The following is a 21,997-nucleotide window of genomic DNA, read 5'->3' as shown; positions in this document are numbered from 1 at the left end:
CATGATCTCTCAGATAACTTTGTTCTTGACCCTTTACAATCTGGTTTCCACTCTTTATACTCTACTAAACTGCCTTTACAGTGGCATGTAAAAGCTTGGGCACCCCTGGTCAAAATCACTGTTATTGTAACAGTCAAGCAAGTTGAAGATGAAATGATTTCCAAAAGGCCTAAAGTTAAAGATGACACATTACCTTTGTATTTTAGAAAAAAAAAAAAATTATTTTTTTAAACATTTTAAAAATTACAAAAAGAAAAATGGACTGATGCAAAAGTTTTGGCACCCTGCATGGTTAGTACCTAGTAGAACCCCTTTTTGAAGGTATCACAGCTTGTTAATGCTTTTTGTAGCCAGATAAGAGTCATTAAATTCTTGTTTGAGGTGCTTTCATCCATTCTTCCTTGGAAAATTCTTCCCAATCTGTGAGATTCCTGGGTCATCTTGCATCACTGCTATTTTGAGGTCTAGCCACGTATTTTTGATGATGGTCAGATCAGAGAAGTGTGAGGGCCATTGTAAAACCTTCAGCTTCTGCCTTCTGAGGTCTATTGTGGATTTTGACATGTGTTCAGGTTCATTATCCATTTGTAGAAGCCATCCTCTTTTCAACTTCAGCTTTTTTACTGATGGTGTTATGTTTGCATCAAGAAATTGTTGAAATTTCATTGATTCCATTTTTCCCTCTACGCGTGAAATGTTCCCCGTGTCATTGGCTGCAACACAACCCCAAAGCATGATTAAGCCATCCCCATACTTAATGGTTGGTGAGATGTTCTTTTCCTGAAATTCTGTGCCTTTCTTTCTCCACACACACCTTTGATCATTGAAGCCAAAGAGTTCTATTTTAACCACATCAGTTCACAAGACTTGTTTCCAAAATACATCAGACGTTTTTAGATGTTCTTTTGCATATTGTTCACATTAACAGTAATTTTCAGCAGGGGTGGCCAAACTTTTACATGCCACTGTACTAAAGTCTCTAATTATCTACTAACAGCTAAATCTAATAGTCACTACTCTCTGTTGATACTCGTGTAGCTCTCTGCATCGTTCAACACTGTGGTTCACGAGCTCCTCCTCACTATGCTCTGCTCTATCGGCCACAAGGACATCGCACTCTTGGTTTTCCTCGTACTTCTTTGGCTGCTCCTTCACTGTATCTTTTGCTTGCTCCTCTTCCTCTCCTCTTCCCCTTACTGTTAGGGTTCCTCATGGTTCAATTCTAAGTCTGCTCCTCTTCTCCATATATACTGCCCCTATTGGACAAACAATCAGTAGATTTGGTTTTCAGTGCCATCGCTATGCTGATGACTCCCAATTATACATATCATTTCCTGATATCACGCCTGCATTACTACAAAACACCAGTGATTATCTTTCTGCATTCTCTAACATCTTGTCCTCCCTCTATCTAAAATTGCAGTGAAAACACTTAACCTGATTTGGCTTTCCTTCTTTATCAAACTGACATGTTGATTTTCTTCAACCCTTCTCATTAGAAAACGCTCTGTTTAGGTGTTCACTTCCGTGGTTGGCCTGGACATCCATTGAAATGGTTACATTTCACTGTTAAAATTTTTGTATCACTTAGTATTCTGACTGATGAGTAAAGCTTTGCTGATCTTCTTGTAGCCTTCACCTTCTTATGTAAAGACATTATTTTCCTTCTCAGGTCTTAAGTCATTTCTCTTTCATGTGGTGCCATTAGAATACTAAATCTAGATTAGAAACTTAAATTTACATTGATGATCAAATCTTCAGAAGTTTTCAAATGGTTCCCTGGATGCCAAGAGTGTGCAAAGCAGTCATCAAAGCAAAAGGTGGCTACTTTGAAGAACCTAGAATATAAGACATAATTTCAGTTGTTTCACACTTTTTTGTTAAGTATATAATTCCACATGTGTTAATTCATAGTTTTGATGCCTTCAGTGTGAATGTACAATTTTCATAGTCATGAAAATACAGAAAAATCTTTAAATGAGAAGGTGTGTCCAAACTTTGCCATTTGTACATGTTTGTGCATTTTACAAAGCTCTTTCAAGGCTGGTCCTGTTCATTAAGCAACATCCACAATTTTAATAGTATAACTAGGAGATTAACCTTGACAAGTTATGAAGTTTAACCCCTTCACCCCAAAGCCTGTTTTCACCTAAGTGACACGGCCAATTTTTACAATTCTGACCACTGTCACTTTATGAGGTCATAACTCTGAAACGCTTCAACGGATCCTGGTGATTCTGAGATTGTTTTCGCGTGACATATTGTACTTTATGATAGTGGTAAAACTTCTTCGATATCACTTGCATTTATTTGTGAAAAAAACTGAAATTTGTCGAAAAGTATGAAAATTTAGCAATTTTCAAATTTTTCGTTTTTATGCCCTTAAATTAGAGAGTTATATCACATAATATAGTTAATAAACAACATTTCCCACATGTCTGCTTTACATCAGCACAATTTTGGAAGCATAATTTTTTTTGTTAGGGAGTTATAAGGGTTAAAAGTTGACCAGCGATTTCTCATTTTTGCAACAAAATTTGCAAAACCATTTTTTTTACGGACCACCTCACACCTGAAGTGACTTTGAGGGGTCTATATGACAGAAAATGCCCAAAAGTGACACCATTCTAAAAACTGCACCCCTCAAGGTACTCAAAACCACATTCAAAAAGTTTATTAACCCCTCAGGTGCTTCACAGGAATTTTTGGAATGTTTAAAAAAAATTGAACATCTAACTTTTTTTTCACAAAATTTTTACTTCAGATCCAATTTGTTTTATTTTACCAAGGGTAACAGGAGAAATTGGACCACAAAAGTCGTTGTACAATTTGTCCTGAGTACGCCGATACCCCACATGTTGGGGTAAACCATTGATTGGGCACATGGCAGAGCTCGGAAGGGAAGGAGCGCCATTTGACTTTTCAATGCAAGATTTGCTGGAATTGAGATCGGAACCCATGGCTCGATTGGAGAGCCCCTGACGTGCCTAAACAGTGGAAACCCCCACAAGTGACACCATTTTGGAAAGTAGACCCTCTAAGGAACTAATCTAGATGTGTGGTGAGCACTTTGAACCTCCAAGTGCTTCACAGAAGTTTATAATGTAGAGCTGTAAAAAAAAATTCATATTAATTTTCACAAAAAATGATCTTTTTGCCCCAAATTTTTTATTTTCCCAAGGGTAACAGTAATAAATTGGACCCCAAAAGTTGTGCAATTTGTCCTGAGTACGCTGATACTTCATATATGGGGATAAACCACTGTTTGAGCACATGGCAGAGCTCAGAAGGGAAGGAGCGTTGTTTGACTTTTCAATGCAAAATTGGCTGGAATTGAGATCGGAACCCATGTCGCCTTTGGAGAGCCCCTGACATGCCTAAACAGTGGAAACCCCCCACAATGGACCCCATTTTGGAAACAAGACCCCCTAAGGAACTTATCTAGATGTGTGGTGAGCACTTTTAACCCCCAATTGTTTCACTAAAGTTTAGAATGTAGCGCTGTGAAAATTTAAAAAATCATTTTTTCTTTCCACAAAATGATGTTTCAGCCCACAATTTTTTTTTTCCCAAGGGTATCAGGAGAAATTGGACCACAAAAGTTGTTGTCCAATTTGTCCTGAGTACGCTAATACCCCATATATGGGGGGGAACCACGGTTTGGGCGCACGGCAGAGCTCGGAAGGGAAAGAGCGCCGTTTGAAATGCAGACTTAGATGGATTGGTCTGCAGGCGTCATGTTGCATTTGCAGAGCCCCTGATGTACCTAAACAGTAGAAACCCCCCACAAGTGACCCCATATTGGAAACTAGACCCCCCAAGGAACTTATCTAGATGTGTTTTGAGAACTTTGAACCAACAAGTGTTTCACTACAGTTTATAACGCAGAGCCGTGAAAATAAAAAATCCTTTTTTTTCCACGAAAATGATATTTTAGCCCCCATGTTTTAATTTTCCCAAGGGTAACAGGACAAATTGGACCCCAAAAGTTGTTCTCCAACTTGTCCTGAGAACGCTGATACCCCATATGTTGGGGGGGACCACTATTTGGGCGCACAGGAGAACTCGGAAGGGAAGGAGCACTGTTTTAGTTTTTCAAAGCAGAATTGGCTGGAATTGAGATCGGACGCCATGTCGCGTTTGGAGAGCCCCTGATGTGCCTAAACAGTGAAAACCCCCAATTCTAACTGAAATCGTAACCCCAACCTTAACCCCAGCCCTTACCCTAGCCCTAACCCCAACCCCAACCCTAACCCTAACCCTAGCCCTAACTCTAGCCCTAACTCTAGCCCTAACCGTAGCCCTAACCCTAACGCTAATGGGAAAATGGAAATACATACATTTTTTAAAATTTTATTATTTTTCCCTAACTAAGGGGGTGATGAAGGGGGGTTTGATTTACTTTTATAGCGTTTTTTTGGCGGATTTTTATGGTTGGCAGCCATCACACACTAAAAGATGCTTTTTATTACAAAAAATAGTTTTTGCATCACCACATTTTGAGAGCTATAATTTATCCATATTTTGGTCCATAGAGTAATGTGAGGTCTTGTTTTTTGCGGGACGAGTTGATGTTTTTATTGGTACCATTTTCGGGCACATGACATTTTTTGATCGCTTTTTACTCCAATTTTTGGGAGGCGGAATGAACAAAAACCAGCAATTCCTGAAATTCTTTTAGGGGGGGCGTTTATACCGTTCCACCTGTGGTAAAAATGATAAAGCAGCTTTATTCTTCAGGTGTTTATGATTACAGCGATACCTCATTTATGTAATTTTTTTGTGTTTTGGCGCTTTTACACAATAAAAACTATTTTATATAAAAAAATAATTGTTTTTGCATCGCTTTATTCTGAGAGCTATAACTTTTTTATTTTTCTGCTGATGATGCTGTATGGCGGCTTTTTTTTTGCGGGACAAGATGACGTTTTCAACAGTACCATGGATATTTATATCTGTCTTTTTGATCGCGTGTTATTCCACTTTTTGTTCGCCTGTATGATAATAAAGCGGCGTTTTTTGCCTTGTTTTTTATTTTTTATTTTTGCGGTGTTCACTGAAGGGGTTAACTAGTGGGATAGTTTTATAGAGCAGGTTGTTACAGACGCGGCGATACCAAATATGTGTACTTTTATTGTTTTTTTTTTTATTTACATAAATATATGGATTTATTGGGAAATGTTTTTTTTTTTCTTTATTTGGGGATTTTTTTATTTTATTTTTATACATTGTATTTATTTATTTTTTTACTTTTTACCATTGTCCCAGGGTGGGACATCACTGTTTTACATCAGATCGTTGATCTGACAGTGTGCATAGCACTCTGTCAGATCAACGATCTGACAGGCACGTTCCACAGGCTTGCCGGCGCCTGCACTCAGCAGCTCTCAGCAGGCGCCGGCAAGCCAGGTCAGTAAATGACCCGGAAGGAGTCCCGCGGCCATCTTGGATCCGGGGACTCCTTCCAGGTCTCCGGAGCAGCGCGATCTCGTCGCGTTGCTCCGGTGGGAGAGCGCAGGGAGCCCCTGTCCCTGCACGATCCCCCTCTATGCCGCTGTCACTATTGACAGCGGCATCAGAGGGGTTAAATGCCCGCGATCGGCGATAGCGCAGATCGTGGGCATTGCTGCGGGGTGTCAGCTGTCATACACAGCTGACACCCGCACCCGATCACCGCGGCGCTCAGCGCGAGACCGCGGTGATCGAGCCGCCGTACTAGTACTGCGGCTGGCACAAATGCAGTGCCGGCAGCGCAGTACTAGTACGGCGCATGTCGCGAAGGGGTTAAAAAGCAAATGTTGTCTGTTATATACAAACAAGAATTAAAAAAATAAAATAAACATAAATAACAATGGTACTTTCTGAACAGATACCACTGAGCGTTAAGGCAGGAGTAAAACCTGAGCAAAATTACACATGGTGCAATTAAATAACAGTGAAAGTAAGGTTTACTCATGAATAATGTTATTGAGATCTATCACATTTTTTTCAGGGAACATCTTTCACATATACATCTGAAAATAAAGTTTATCCAATCACAGGTAAGAGGAATCTGTCTGTCTGTCTATCTATCTATCTATTAGTGCTGCCAAATTTTCTTTAATTACACAGGTCAACAAAAAAAAAAAAATTTTTCTGGTGTCCAAAATATTTTAATGAATTTGGGGTATTTTTGGGGTGCTGATTCTGAGTATGCTATCAGTTTTGCCAGATTGGCTCAAGTTTTTGAGATTTTTGGTATCTTATTTATAGCACTTGTTGGTAAATGCGACGCATCATCTCATTAATTTCTTTGGATTAGTACTTGAACTGAGCAGTTCTCAATATAGTTTTGTGTTAATTAGTGTTCTAAAAGTTTGTTCATAGCTTGATTTTTGCACTAACTTTATGTTGTTGTCTGTTTTCCAGTGAAAAGCATGAACTCATCAAGAAGAAGTTGTCTTAACGATCCAGACTCATTCTGTTACATTTGTGGTGAATACACACTGCCAAAACATAGAAGAAACATAACAGACTTCGTAAAAAAAAGTGTATTTTGCCTATTTTGGGGTTATGCTTGGGGACCAAGACAAGTTTTGGGCACCACACATAGTGTGCAAAGCATGTATCGAATTATTACGAAAATGGAGCAAAGGACAAAGAAAAAGCTTCAAATTTGGTGTTCCAATGGTGTGGAGAGAGCCAAAAAATCATCATGATGACTGTTATTTCTGTGCAGTGCAAGTGCAAGGATTCAATAAGCATAAGAAACGAAAATGGGAGTAACATGGAATCTGCAAGAAGGCCTGTCCCTCATTGTGAAGATGTGCCTGTACCTGTGTTTACCATAAATAACAGTCATCATGATGATTTTTTGGCTCTCTCCACACCATTGGAACACCAAATTTGAAGCTTTTTCTTTGTCCTTTGCTCCATTTTCGTAATAATTCGATACATGCTTTGCACACTATGTGTGGTGCCCAAAACTTGTCTTGGTCCCCAAGCATAACCCCAAAATAGGCAAAATACACTTTTTTTACGAAGTCTGTTATGTTTCTTCTATGTTTTGGCAGTGTGTATTCACCACAAATGTAACAGAATGAGTCTGGATCGTTAAGACAACTTCTTCTTGATGAGTTCATGCTTTTCACTGGAAAACAGACAACAACATAAAGTTAGTGCAAAAATCAAGCTATGAACAAACTTTTAGAACACTAATTAACACAAAACTATATTGAGAACTGCTCAGTTCAAGTACTAATCCAAAGAAATTAATGAGATGATGCGTCGCATTTACCAACAAGTGCTATAAATAAGATACCAAAAATCTCAAAAACTTGAGCCAATCTGGCAAAACTGATGACATATTCAGAATCAGCACCCCAAAAATACCCTAAATTCGATGAAATATCTTTGGCACCAAAAATGCTGTTGACCAGTGTTATCTATCTATCTTTCTAGCTATTATCTGTTGAATAGCAGCCTTGATATACGCATGTGGAAATGTTGCATCTTTATGCATTAATCTTCTGCCTCCCTATAAATCCATGTTGGAATACTTCTGCAATTTCTAGTCAGAAAGTGAACTACAAAGATATGGCCTTTACCACATATCTTATGTGATGTCAGCAAACTGAGCGATAATTCATTATTGAAAATTTATGGCTGTGGCCCTTAAAAATGACAGAGAAATTCAAAATGAAGCTGCATTATTAATAGTAAATACCATAATCCCATGTAATGATTTACTTTCCTTGCAGTTCATCTACTGACAGGGTCCTGCTTATTTAGCTGTTAATTTGGGGCACATCAGATTTTAAGGCATTAAGCTATTTTGTGAGCAACATCTATAATTTATTGATATATGATATACTAACATAACAGAAGCCATGTCCATAATGCTTTTCTTATCTGGACTTTTCTATGTTTCTTTTATGATTTTCTTTTATTCTTTTCAAGAGTTTACAAGTGGACAAACACAGATCGAAGAAAAAGTGGATATCTTAAAAAAACATCTTGCTGAAAAGTATCATGACATGAGCCTTCATTCTATTGTTCGTCTCCTTTTGGGGAATCAGTTACTATAGATCTGGACTCGCATTTTGCTGACATATGTGTTATGTTAAAAGACATAAAAAATCAACCAGTTCGTCAGCTGACATTACCAGATATCCTCTCTGAGCTAAGAGATGTCATCATGATTGAAGGGGAAGCCGGCAGTGGGAAATCCGCTCTTCTCAGAAAGATAGCCATTCTATGGGCCTCAGGATCCTGTCCTATAATCAGTAGATTTAGTCTAGTATTTTTTATTTCTCTTACTTCTGCAAAAAGCCATCAAAATCTCAGGGATCTCATCTGCCAACAACTGATTGGATCCTCAACATACTTGACAGAAGAGAGCCTGGGGGAAATCATAGAGAAATTAAAGGATAAGGTCCTCTTCCTCCTGGATGACTATGGTATGGTGGACTCGGCTCCCGAAGCCATAGAGGAATTAATACTGAAGAACCCTTGGAACAGATTGAATCTGGCAGTCACCGTGAGCACTGATAAGGGTATGAAACTGCGGCAATATGCAAGGACCATAATGAGCATCCAGAAGTTCCCTCTATATAGTGCAATTTACCTAGCCAAAAACCTGTGTCTACGTGATAGTAAACATTTAGATGCATTTATACTGGAATTGGTAACATCTAAAAATTTTCCAGCCATATTACAAACCCCCTTAATGATTCTTGCCCAGTGTTCCTCTTGGATTCAGTATCCTAATGACAATACCACTGGTGACATCCATGTGTTTAAGGAATACATAAAATATAACATTACAAAGTTTGCTAATGAGACAGAAGAAGTGATGTCCCAGGTGTCTTCTTGCGGAGAACTTTCTCTCAAGAGACTGTTCAATTCCCAATTTCAGTTTACAGATAATTATTTAAGAGCAGCTGGTGTGGATGGGAACAAAGTCATCAAATATGGACTATTGAGTAAATTTACAGCACAAAGGCTCCATTCAACATATGAGTTTTATGATCCTTCATTCCAGGAGTTTCTTGCTGGAAAGAGACTCAGCGAATTGCTAGAGTCTGAGAAACGTAAAGATCTGGAAAAAGGTTTCCATTACCTTCATCAGATAAATACTTTTCTTAAAATGATTGGACGCTACTGCTATTTATTAAAATATGCATGCAGGATTTCAACGAAAGCGACTCTCAAGATCCTTTCATATCTATTCAGTCTTTATGACGACCCACATGCTTTGGATTGCCATCTAGACAGTACAGAATGTTATGATCCTTAGTGGTTGAGGATCACAAATTACTCCAGCTAAGTAACAAACATAGGACAAGCTCTAGGGAGGTGGCAAGCTGGACTGACCGCAAATCTGAACCTAACAAAACACACTAGAAGTAGCCGGTGAACGTGCCTGAATTCCTAGACGTCTCGAGCCAGCCTAAGGAACTAACTACCCCTAGAGAGAAAGAAAGACCTCTCTTGCCTCCAGAGAAATAATCCCCAAAGATATAGAAGCCCCCAACAAATAATAACGGTGAGGTAAGAGGAAGGCACATACACAGGGGTGAAAGCAGATTCAGCAAATGAGGCCCACTAATACTAGATAGCAGAAAATAGAAAAGGGAATCTATGCGTTCAGTAAAAAACCCTTACAAAATATCCACTCTGAGATTTCAAGAACCCCCACACCAACTAACGGTGTGGGGGGAGAAACTCAGTCCCCTAGAGCAACCAGCAAGCGAAGAAATCACATTTTAGCGAGCTGGACTAAAAACATAATGAACACTGATAATCAAAAAATGGTCAAACAAAAACTTAGCTTGTCTTGGAGAGACTGGGAGCAAGGTAGACACACGGAATCTGAAGAGCACTGAATACATTGATAGCAGGCAAGGAACTGAGTATCCAGGTGGGCTAAATAGAAAACCAACCAAGGATAACGAACCAGCTGATGAAGCCAACCTGCAGAAGGACAACACTACACAGTACCGCTTGTGACCACTAGAGGGAGCCCAGAAATAGAGTTCACAACAGTACCCCCCCCTTGAGGAGGGGTCACCGAACCCTCATCAAGACCCCAAGGGCGATCAGGACGAGCTGCATGGAAGGCGCGAACCAAATCGGCCGCATGAACATCAGAGGCGACAACCCAGGAATTATCCTCCTGACCATAGCCCTTCCACTTAACCAGATACTGAAGTCTCCGTCTAGAGATACGAGAATCCAAAATCTTCTCCACCACGTACTCCAATTCGCCCTCAACCAGCACCGGAGCAGGAGGCTCAACAGAAGGAACCACAGGTACCACATACCTCCACAACAAAGACCTATGGAACACATTATGGATGGCAAACGATGCCGGGAGATCCAAACGAAAAGACACCGGGTTAAGGATTTCCAAGATCTTATAAGGACCGATGAAGCGAGGCTTAAACTTAGGAGACGAAACCTTCATAGGAACATACCGAGAAGACAGCCACACCAAATCCCCAACACGAAGTCGGGGACCCACACCGCGGCGGCGGTTGGCAAAGCGCTGAGCCCTCTCCTGTGACAATTTCAGATTGTCCACCACATGGCTCCAAATCTGCTGCAACCTATCCACCACAGAATCCACCCAAGGACAGTCAGAAGACTCAACCTGACCTGAGGAAAAACGAGGATGGAAACCAGAATTGCAGAAAAAAGGCGAAACCAAGGTAGCAGAACTAGCCCGATTATTAAGGGCAAACTCGGCCAATGGCAAAAAAGTCACCCAATCATCCTGATCAGCAGAAACAAAACATCTCAAATAAGTCTCCAACGTCTGATTAGTTCGCTCGGTTTGGCCATTAGTCTGAGGATGGAAGGCCGACGAAAAAGACAAATCAATGCCCATCTTAGCACAAAAAGTTCGCCAAAACCTGGACACAAACTGGGATCCTCTATCAGACACAATATTTTCAGGAATGCCGTGCAAGCGAGCCACATTCTGAAAAAATAGAGGGACCAAATCGGAGGAGGAAGGCAGCTTAGGCAAGGGCACCAAATGGACCATCTTGGAAAAACGATCACACACCACCCAGATGACAGACATTCTCTGAGATACTGGCAGATCCGAAATAAAATCCATGGAGATGTGCGTCCAAGGCCTTTTCGGGACAGGCAAAGGCAAAAGCAACCCGCTGGCACGAGAACAGCAAGGCTTAGCCCGAGCACAAATCCCACAAGACTGCACAAAGGAACGCACATCCCGCGACAAGGAAGGCCACCAGAAGGACCTAGCCACCAAATCTCTGGTACCAAAAATCCCAGGATGACCCGCCAACACCGAAGAATGAACCTCGGAAATAACTCTGCTGGTCCATCTATCCGGGACAAACAGTCTCTCTGGTGGACAACGGTCAGGTCTATCCGCCTGAAATTTCTGCAGCACTCGTCGCAAATCTGGAGAAATGGCAGACAAAATCACTCCCTCTCTAAGAATACCAGCCGGCTCAGAAACTCCCGGAGAGTCAGGCACAAAGCTCCTAGAAAGTGCATCAGCTTTCACGTTCTTCGAACCAGGCAGGTATGAGACCACAAAGTTGAAATGGGAGAAAAACAACGACCAACGAGCCTGTCTAGGATTAAGGCGCTTGGCCGACTCGAGGTAAATCAGATTTTTGTGATCAGTCAGGACCACCACACGATGTCTAGCTCCCTCGAGCCAATGACGCCACTCCTCAAATACCCACTTCATAGCCAACAACTCCCGATTACCAACATCATAATTTCGCTCGGCAGGCGAAAACTTTCTTGAAAAGAAAGCACACGGCTTCATCACAGAGCCCTCCGAACTTCTCTGTGACAAAACAGCCCCTGCTCCAATCTCGGAAACATTAACCTCGACCTGAAAGGGGAGAGAGACATCTGGCTGACATAAGACTGGAGCTGAAGAAAACCGGTGCTTAAGCTCCCGAAAGGCCTCCACGGCCGCAGGAGACCAATTAGTCACATCAGAGCCCTTCCTGGTCAAATCCGTCAAAGGTTTAACCATGCTAGAAAAATTAGCGATGAAACGACGGTAAAAATTAGCAAAACCCAAGAACTTCTGAAGACTCTTAACAGACGTGGGCTGAGTCCAGTCATGAATAGCCTGGACCTTGACTGGGTCCATCTCCACAGCAGAAGGAGAAAAAATAAAACCCAAAAAGGAGACCTTCTGTACTCCGAAGAGGCATTTTGAGCCCTTCACAAATAAAGCATTGGCACGCAGGACCTGAAACACCATCCTGACCTGCTTCACATGGGACTCCCAATCATCAGAAAAGACCAAAATGTCATCCAGATAAACAATCATAAATTTATCCAGATATTCACGGAAAATGTCATGCATGAAGGACTGAAACACAGAAGGAGCATTAGAGAGTCCAAAAGGCATCACCAAGTACTCAAAATGGCCTTCGGGCATATTAAATGCTGTTTTCCATTCATCTCCCTGCTTAATGCGCACAAGATTATACGCACCACGGAGATCTATCTTGGTGAACCAACTGGCACCCTTAATCCGAGCAAACAAATCAGATAATAGTGGCAAAGGATACTGAAATTTGACTGTAATTTTATTCAGAAGGCGATAATCTATACACGGTCTCAAAGAACCGTCCTTCTTGGCCACAAAAAAGAATCCTGCACCAAGAGGGGAAGAGGATGGGCGAATATGTCCCTTCTCCAAAGACTCCTTTATATAACTCCGCATCGCGGCATGCTCTGGTATAGACAAATTAAAAAGTCGTCCCTTAGGGAATTTACTACCAGGAATTAAATTTATAGCACAGTCACAATCCCTATGAGGGGGCAGGGCACTGGACCTGGGCTCATCAAATACATCCTGGTAGTCAGACAAAAACTCAGGGACCTCAGAAGGAGTGGAAGAAGCAATAGACACCAATGGAGTATCGCCATGAATTCCCTGACAACCCCAACTAGACACAGATATAGCTTTCCAATCTAAAACTGGATTATGAGCCTGCAACCATGGCAGACCCAAAACGACAACATCATGTAAATTATGCAGAACAAGAAAGCGAATCACCTCCTGATGAACGGGAGTCATGCACATGGTCATTTGCGTCCCATACTGAGGTTTATTCTCAGCCAATGGCGTAGCATCAATTCCCCTCAGAGGAATAGGAAATTCCAAAGGCTCCAGGACAAAACCACAGCGCCTGGCAAATGACAAATCCATCAGATTCAGGGCAGCACCCGAATCCACAAAGGCCATAACCGAGTAGTACGACAAAGAACAAATCAAAGTAACAGACAAAATAAACTTAGGCTGTATAGTACCAATGGTGACAGGTTTAGCGACCTTTTTTAAGCGTTTAGAGCATGCTGAGATAACATGAGCAGAATCACCACAGTAAAAGCACAACCCATTTTGACGTCTATGACTTTGTCGCTCAATTCTGGTCCGAGTTCGATCACATTGCATAGACTCAGGTCTCTGTTCAGAAAATACCGCCAAAGGATGAGCAGATCTGCGCTCCCGCAAACGCCGATCAACCTGAATGGCTAAAGCCATAGAATCACTCAGACTTGTAGGGGTGGGGAACCCCACCATAACATCCTTAATGGCTTCAGAAAGACCTTCTCTGAAATTTGCAGCCAGGGCACACTCATTCCATTGAGTAAGCGCTGACCATTTCCGAAATTTTTGACAATACACCTCTGCTTCATCCTGCCCTTGAGAAAGGGCCAGCAACGCTTTTTCTGCCTGATTCTCAAGATTAGGCTCCTCATAAAGCAGTCCAAGAGCCAGAAAAAACGCATCCACATTAAGCAATGCAGGATCTCCTGGCGCCAGAGAGAAGGCCCAATCCTGAGGGTCGCCACGTAACAAGGAGATAACAATCTTTACTTGCCGAGCGGAATCACCAGAGGAACGAGGTCTCAGAGATAGAAATAACTTACAATTATTCTTAAAATTCTGAAACCTAGATCTATCTCCAGAAAACAACTCAGGAATGGGTATCTTTGGTTCTGACATAGGGCTATGAATAACAAAATCCTGAATACTTTGCACCCGTGCAGCAAGATGATCCACACTAGAAGTCAGAGTCTGAACATCCATGTCTGCAGCTGAGCTCAAAACCACCCAGAGTTCAAGGGGATGAAAGAAGCTAAACAGACTGCAGCAAAGGAAAAGCGGGAGGAGGAAAAAAAAAAATGTATTCAGGTCTTCTTTTTATCCCACTTCTGCGATGCATTAAACACTTTTTGGCCTGCTATACTGTTATGATCCTTAGTGGTTGAGGATCACAAATTACTCCAGCTAAGTAACAAACATAGGACAAGCTCTAGGGAGGTGGCAAGCTGGACTGACCGCAAATCTGAACCTAACAAAACACACTAGAAGTAGCCGGTGAACGTGCCTGAATTCCTAGACGTCTCGAGCCAGCCTAAGGAACTAACTACCCCTAGAGAGAAAGAAAGACCTCTCTTGCCTCCAGAGAAATAATCCCCAAAGATATAGAAGCCCCCAACAAATAATAACGGTGAGGTAAGAGGAAGGCACATACACAGGGGTGAAAGCAGATTCAGCAAATGAGGCCCACTGATACTAGATAGCAGAAAATAGAAAAGGGAATCTATGCGGTCAGTAAAAAACCCTTACAAAATATCCACTCTGAGATTTCAAGAACCCCCACACCAACTAACGGTGTGGGGGGAGAAACTCAGTCCCCTAGAGCAACCAGCAAGCGAAGAAATCACATTTTAGCGAGCTGGACTAAAAACATAATGAACACTGATAATCAAAAAATGATCAAACAAAAACTTAGCTTGTCTTGGAGAGACTGGGAGCAAGGTAGACACACGGAATCTGAAGAGCACTGAATACATTGATAGCAGGCAAGGAACTGAGTATCCAGGTGGGCTAAATAGAAAACCAACCAAGGATAACGAACCAGCTGATGAAGCCAACCTGCAGAAGGACAACACTACACAGTACCGCTTGTGACCACTAGAGGGAGCCCAGAAATAGAGTTCACAACAACAGAACACTTGCAGCGCCACCCAGAACTTAAACTAGAAGAATAATTATTTTTTTTGATACTTCGCAAACACAAACCCGTGAATATAAATTTGGCTCTAATGATTGCACTTGCAACATTTTACATTGACTCAGCCATGGAAAGTCAATGTCTACCAGACTGTGCTCCCATCATAAAACAGTTTTTTTCAGGGAAATCATTTGAGTTTGCCGTTAGTCTGATCAACAACAATTCTGCTGAAAAAATTCTCAGTTTTATTGAAAAATATCCAGAAAGTATTAGTCTGTTGAGCAGCATCAAGTTTAACATCAATGCAGAGAAGCAGCAAACCCCACCAGATTATTTAAGGTTGGAGAGATGTTTGGAAAGTTATGGTGTCCCTACAGTAGAAAGGGATTATGCAGAGGCATATATTCCACTCAATGAAATAAAAAAAGAGAATGACAAGTCAAAAAATAACACCTCTGAATTGTACTCAATTTTCCCCAACCAAATTATAATAATAAACTCAATTATTCACCCTTTTACATCTATTGGGGGGTATAAGGTGCCAGTTTTTAAAATTCAAGTAAATGAAGTGAATCATGATAATTTTTCTCGAGTAGATTGTGAAAACTTTAAGGTCCTTTTTTCAATATCAGATAGAATTGAGCTAGAATTGAATGATTGTAGAGATTTTGTCAAGCACCTTGCACCCGCAATTGAGCAGCACTTAAGTTCTTTCAGGAAATTACCGTATTTTCCGGCGTATAAGACGACTGGGCGTATAAGACGACCCCCCAACTTTACCAGTTAAAATATAAAATCTTCTTAAAAGTCGGGGGTCTTCTTATACACCCTATGTCGTCTTATAGGGCCGGTGAATATGTGCCTTTTGGGGGGGGGGAGTGATCCTGATGACGAGGGGGCGTCTCACAGGAAAGTGAGTATCCCCCATTACCTTATCGTAGCGGTGCAGCGTGGGGGTCTCAGTGCTGGGAGTGGCGGCGGCGGCTGCTGTGCTCTGGTGCGGCGGCTGCTGTGCTCTGGTGCGGCGGCTCCTCTTCTGTGTGGGGCCTCTGTGCTGTGCGGTGGCGGTGGCGGTGGCGGCGGCATATCTTTATCCAGTTGGGGCTCCTCCGGCATCTCCTTAGCCCTGGAGGCCCCGCCGCAACTCCATGAGTGCAATGCAGCGGCCATTTTCCCGGAGGCAGCTCAATAGGTGCGATGCGGTGGCCTCCGGGAAAATGGCCGCTGCTCAGATTCAGATCTCGTCCCGAAATCTCGGGACACGAGATCTGAATCTGAGCAGCGGCCATTTTCCCGGAGGCCACCACATTGCACCGATGGAGTTGCGGCGGGGCCTCCAGGGCTAAGGAGATGCCGGAGGAGCCCCAACTGGATAAAGATACGCCGCTGCCGCCGCCACCTCACAGCACAGAGGCCCCACACAGAAGAGGAGCCGCCGCACCAGAACACAGCAGCCGCCGCCGCTCCCAGCACTGACACCCCCACGCTGCACCGCTAGGATAAGGTAATGGGGATTACTCACTTTCCTGTGAGACGCCCCCTCGTCATCAGGATCACTCCCCCTCCCCACCCACCATATACACCGGCGTACAAGTCGATTCCCGGCGTATAAGACGACCCCCGACTTTTAAGAAGATTTTCGGGGGTTAAAAAGTCGTCTTATACGCCGGAAAATACGGTATGTATTTGCGATTCCTATTTGACAGAAGAGGAACAAGATTTGATTCTCAAGATGTCTTCTCTAGAATGCCTGGATATTGGATGTAACTATGCTGAAAACTACCCAGGTACATTCCAATGCCGATATACCATACATATATATTTTTATTTCAATTGTATATGAGTAATTTAGCTGTAACTATGGGATCGGGCTCTGTTCATGCTAACTTTACATATACTTTTAGAGTAAAAAAAGAAAGTTACAGAAATATTTGTTATTAATTTTCCATTTCAAATTCTTAGGCTTAGTAGACTTCATATGTATGGTTTAGTTTACCTTGTAAATTTTTCAATTGCGTTAAAGGGGTTCCTATTAAATACATTTATTGCTGGGGCTGTGAATGCTAGGACCACCACCAATCCTGAGAATGACCACTGCTTCAATCACTTTTAAAGGTCCAACAGAGATAACCATTCTAACAGTCCTACAAAAGTGAATGGAGCAGAGATCCTGCATGTACACTAACGCTGAAATCACACATAAACCTCACTCTTTGGATTGATATGAGGTCCCAGTTGTCAGACGCACAGCAATTATGTAATTACCATGTATCATATTGAAAACCATTTTATTTCTTTATTGTTTACTAGTAGAGCTAAACAGTAAAATTTGAACAGCTAAAGTTTACGTTTTTTTCTGATTACTGATTCGAGGGACATCTTATGTATGCTTTTCTGCAAGGAAAATTAGTATTTTTATTATGTTTTCAACAAGAATGGCACTTAACAGCGAGACCCACAAAGCTTGAGTTGCAGGACCCAAATGAAAAGGAATAAATCATGATAATATAATAATCTGGCAAGTGACAAGTAGAAGAGGTAGTTTTTTTATAAGCCAATATCGCGCTGCAACATGAGTACAGATCAGTAGGGATGAGTGAGCACTATAGTGCTCGGATTCTCATTACTCGAACCGAGCAATTCCTGATACTGGGATGCTTATTTCGAGTAACAAGTATAATGGGAGCATTTTCTCGGAAGACCCTACAAGGAGGTCTGTGGGGGGGGGGGGGGGGGCAGTGAAAATGGCAGTGAAAATGTTGACATGGATGGAAAACGTGCTGAATAGAAGCAGAACAGCATGGAAAAGACTCCTGAATCTCTGACTCCAAAATCGCTGCTGAGAACAATGGTGTCACACTTTTACTCCACTTTAAGGACTGACGACAAAACATTTAAAATTAAAGAGAATTATAATTACAGTTTACTGGAAAAAAATGTTAAGAAACATTCTTTCTTATATAATGACTTGTATATCAAGCAATTTTTTAAAAGGATCTAAAAATAATATTAATTTAAGTAAACCAAAATTGAAATTTTTCTAACAAAAATGGAATTTCAGTGTCATTTATGAAGGAAGCAAGAACTGCAAAGCCTGCTAAAAATTATAAGCAGAGTCATCCATATACACTTGAAGAAAACAACTAGAGGGCCTCATTCAAATATTGAAGATTGCTGTTTGTTCATTTTTATCAGAGTGAGCCTGTCAGCATTTTCTGTTGACAGGCAAAAGCGCCTGTCTGTTATGACCCCCCGATGGCACTAAAACACCGCTCAGACAAGACGCTAGTGGCAGGTCAGCACAACACCTCCAAGACATAGAGGGACAGCTCATGCCAGTTGTCCAGCTTTTGAGACCCAATAGTTGAAGGTCGCAGAGGAATTAGGGAGTACGCTGGTTTTGTTTGCCAGGTATTGCTTGATCATCTTTAAAAACCTTCTCCTCATCAAAAATACCCAGTCATCAGGGCCTGGACACTGGGAGGGTATCATGAAACAGGCCCATGCTTTTGACAGTGATACCCCTGCCTCTACTGGACCTAGTGTGTGTCTCCCTCGCCTCTCCTCCTTAGTTGGGCAAGGAAGCTTGCCCCTTGTCACTAGCATTGTTTGATGGGAATTTTTCCAACATATTTTCCACAATGGCCTTCTGGTATAGCACCATTGTAGTAGACCTTTCGGCTCAGAAAAGAGAGAGACAAGGTTCTCCTTGTAGTGTGGGTCTAGCAGGGTGAATAACTAGTCACGAGAAAGTCAGGGGTACATGGTTGGCCATTTGTGCCAACATCCCTAGCGTCAACACTTCCCTTTCTGCACCATCATATCGACTCTTCATCTCCTCCTCCCACTCTTCCTCCTCATTCCCATCCTCAGGCCATCCATGTAGGAGAGACGGGATGAAGCTTGTGTGGGTACTAGCATCTGTTGCGCTAGCAACCAGTTCCTGTTCCTCCTTTTCCTCTTCCTCAGTCTCCACCTCCTCCAATCCATGCTGAGCAGATGTGATGAGGCTGGTCTGCGTAGCATCTTCCTGTCTCATGTATTCTTCCATCGCCACCTGGTCTGCATGCAAATCTCCATATTTAATTGTCATCAGTGACTGTCATCGCTGCTCACAATCCTTATGGAGTTCTCAAAATCTTAGTTAACTGCACAAATGTTATATATCCATGCCCACTCTTCAGTTGTTATGTATGGAGGCTGACCAGAATACTGATGCGTGTTTGAGGTGGTATTCCACAACTGGCTTCTGCTGCTCAAAAAGCCTTGCCAGCATGCGCACTGTGGAGTTCAGGAAAAAAGAGGGGGTTGATCCAGCTCCTTAAAATTAATTTCTTGTCTTTATTAATCAATATTAAAAACAGAAGTGTGGATTTCCAGTGCATGGTGATGTCGCACTCCAGTCGGTGAGCTGGCACTTGCATGAGCTGCTGCAGCACTGCCAGAGTGGCAGCAGCTTTAGCTGACTTGCGGAAATGGGTGTTAATGTGGCGTACCTTGACCAGAAACTCTAACAAATCTGAGTAGGTTTTCAGAAACCACTGAACTGCCAGCGAGAGCCACAGATCTGTCTGTTCTGTTATTCCTATCAATAACTCTGCCGCAGTGTGCGGTTTGTCTCCTAGACAAATTAGCTTCAGCAGAGCCTGTTGCAGGTGTGCTAAGGCAGTGCTGCAGAGCTTCCAGCTTCCGGCTGATGTGGATGACATGTGCAGCGCCCCAGAGTCCTGGTCGTTGCAGTACTGTGGCTCCGCCACTAAGGGGAGCTACGGTGCGTCCGATGGCACTGAAGGAGTTCATCTGATCAGGTATCACAGACACCAATACATTTCACAGCTGGGCCTCCGGGGGGAGCTAAGGGTTCTATTCATTAGGCCACTCCCCACCATAGTGGGTAAACTGGGGGTCAGGCAGGAAGTTAGATCAGAAAGCTGACTGGATTGGACGAAGCAACACCTGGTGGCAGAGGGTGTTGTGGAGGAAGAGACAGTAGGGTCTCTGTCAGGGGTGGGATCCTGACAGAGGCTTGGCATTGAAAAGAACGTAACGGGTCCGCGCCAGCTCCGGGAAGCGGCGGGACCCAAGAAAGGACTAGAAGCGAGATAGATTGTGCTGAGTCAGAAACGAGATCAAGCAATAGGAGAATACCAGTAGGGGTCATGCTGTAAGACCGGAGCAACACCCTACTGAGGCGCATTACCGGTGGCCGGAACGCCGAGGGAGTGGAATAACATTCAGCTTCAAGCAATACTCCAAACAGCGGCAGGGCAGTCAGTCTCAGGCGGGCTGTCTCACCTAAATCACCTATGAAGTCTTGGGAGGCAATTGCGGGAGAGGGGCGACTCTAGGGTCCCGGAAGAACTCCAGGCCTACCCGACAAACGGGTGCCGTTCTAACTGTGACATCAGGAAGGGACGGATGATTAGCAGAAGATCAGTTAATCGAGTTGTTGTGAGGGAACTTAAGAAACAGACACAACAGTTGTGGGGTACTTTCCGTAAGCATAGCAGGGAAGGACTACAACACATAGCGCTAAGAAGGAAGGCACCGATTTCCACCTGTGAAGAGAACTCTGGAGGTGCCATTGGACCGGCCGGACTTGCGCAGCCTGGTGAACCGTATTCTGGACTGAGGACCCAGAGATCTTCAGTAAAGAGGTAAAGAGACTGCAACCTGGTGTCCTCGTTATTTACCGCGACCTGCACCCCACGACTGCACCGTTACAACACCACTTATTGCACTGGACGTCCCCCACTGACAGACAGGGCCACGGACCGGGTCTAGCCACCGTGACAACCCCAGGACTGAGATCCCAGAGGCCCGGCTCCGGGTACCCCCTCGGCCCTGCGGCGGTGTGGGGGCGCTCCAACTTGGCGTCACGAACAGGATCTACTTAAGCCTGAAGAATCAGGTCATGTGTGCCTAGGAACTGTAATTTGTTGTGCTTGGACTGTACTTTATTGAGAGACTGTGTATTGCCATTGACCAAGAGAAGTTCCCGCCAAAAGCCACCGCCATTGCTACGCCAGAGAAGAAGGAGGGCGTGCCATGGGAGGAGACTATCAGAGTGGCGCGAGAAATGGCTACCGCCCCCTGTGTTTCTGGCTGCAAAGCGATGACCTGCCTCGGAGTACAAGACCACCCCCTGATTTGCAACGGCGGGAAGCAGGAGATGGAGAAGTCCGGCCCTGGAGAAATGGCGGAGTCAGGTGCATGCACTGCCACCGACTATCAGGCAGCGATGACGAGCAGCAAGTACCTGAACGAGGAAGAAGCGATTCCGGCTTGCCCTCCTTCACCAGAGGCGGACCTATGTCCACTGCAGCGGAAAGATCTGAATTCTTTGGAACCGGCCGCGGAGCTGAGCTTACCCATCCCGTCCTCGGAGCCAGCAGAGGAGGAACCATGGTGGGCGGAGCCGCATCCGGGGACCCCATTGGAGGAGCCGCGGTCCGGGCTGCGGCCGACTCCAGCGTTCTTGTTAATGGACCGGACCGACATCGGTGGAACCACATCAGGCGCAGGTATGGGAGACGCCCCTGCTCCCCTGCTCGATCCCGCTCCCGCGACCGGTCCTCACCCCAGTAAAAGCCGTCTACTATCGGCAGAGCTAGTGGTATTACCCCCCGATGCAATGGGGAAGCTGGTGCCGCCGCTGCCGACCAGGATGGGGGAACCCGTAGACGTAGGCCCAGACGGGGTGACCCTCCAGTGGGACACCCCCCGGGTTGGGCCAGATGGGGTTCGGGAAGAAGGATTCACCCTTGCTGTGCTTACCTGGGAGCAATACAAACAATGCTTGATCCTACATTGGAAAAGGCAGAAAGAGGCAGAGCTGACTGCCCCACCGAGGGTACGACAACCACCTCCTGCATGTGATGACCGGGACATGGTGAGGCGGGGCACTGTATTGGCCTTCCACCCGAAGAAAGGATGGGGCTCCATACAGGAACCGGGACTGCCAACGGACGTCTTCGTTG

At 43.7% G+C, this 21,997-nt stretch overlaps 1 protein-coding gene across 1 annotated transcript in view; it reads left to right on the top strand.

Moving 5' to 3' along the window:
• Positions 1–21,997, top strand: part of LOC143793612 (baculoviral IAP repeat-containing protein 1-like) — a 119,010-nt gene that overhangs the window by 56,206 nt on the left and 40,807 nt on the right. The window contains exons 4-7 of the mRNA XM_077280677.1: positions 5,993–6,041; positions 8,058–9,276; positions 15,063–15,743; positions 16,704–16,804. Coding sequence (XP_077136792.1) covers positions 5,993–6,041; positions 8,058–9,276; positions 15,063–15,743; positions 16,704–16,804 — 2,050 coding nt within the window. The remainder of the gene's footprint in view (positions 1–5,992; positions 6,042–8,057; positions 9,277–15,062; positions 15,744–16,703; positions 16,805–21,997) is intronic.

The sequence above is a fragment of the Ranitomeya variabilis genome, chromosome 1 (genome assembly GCF_051348905.1).
Source record: "Ranitomeya variabilis isolate aRanVar5 chromosome 1, aRanVar5.hap1, whole genome shotgun sequence".
NCBI lineage: Eukaryota > Metazoa > Chordata > Amphibia > Anura > Dendrobatidae > Ranitomeya > Ranitomeya variabilis.
This window is presented reverse-complemented; position numbering and strand designations above follow the sequence as displayed.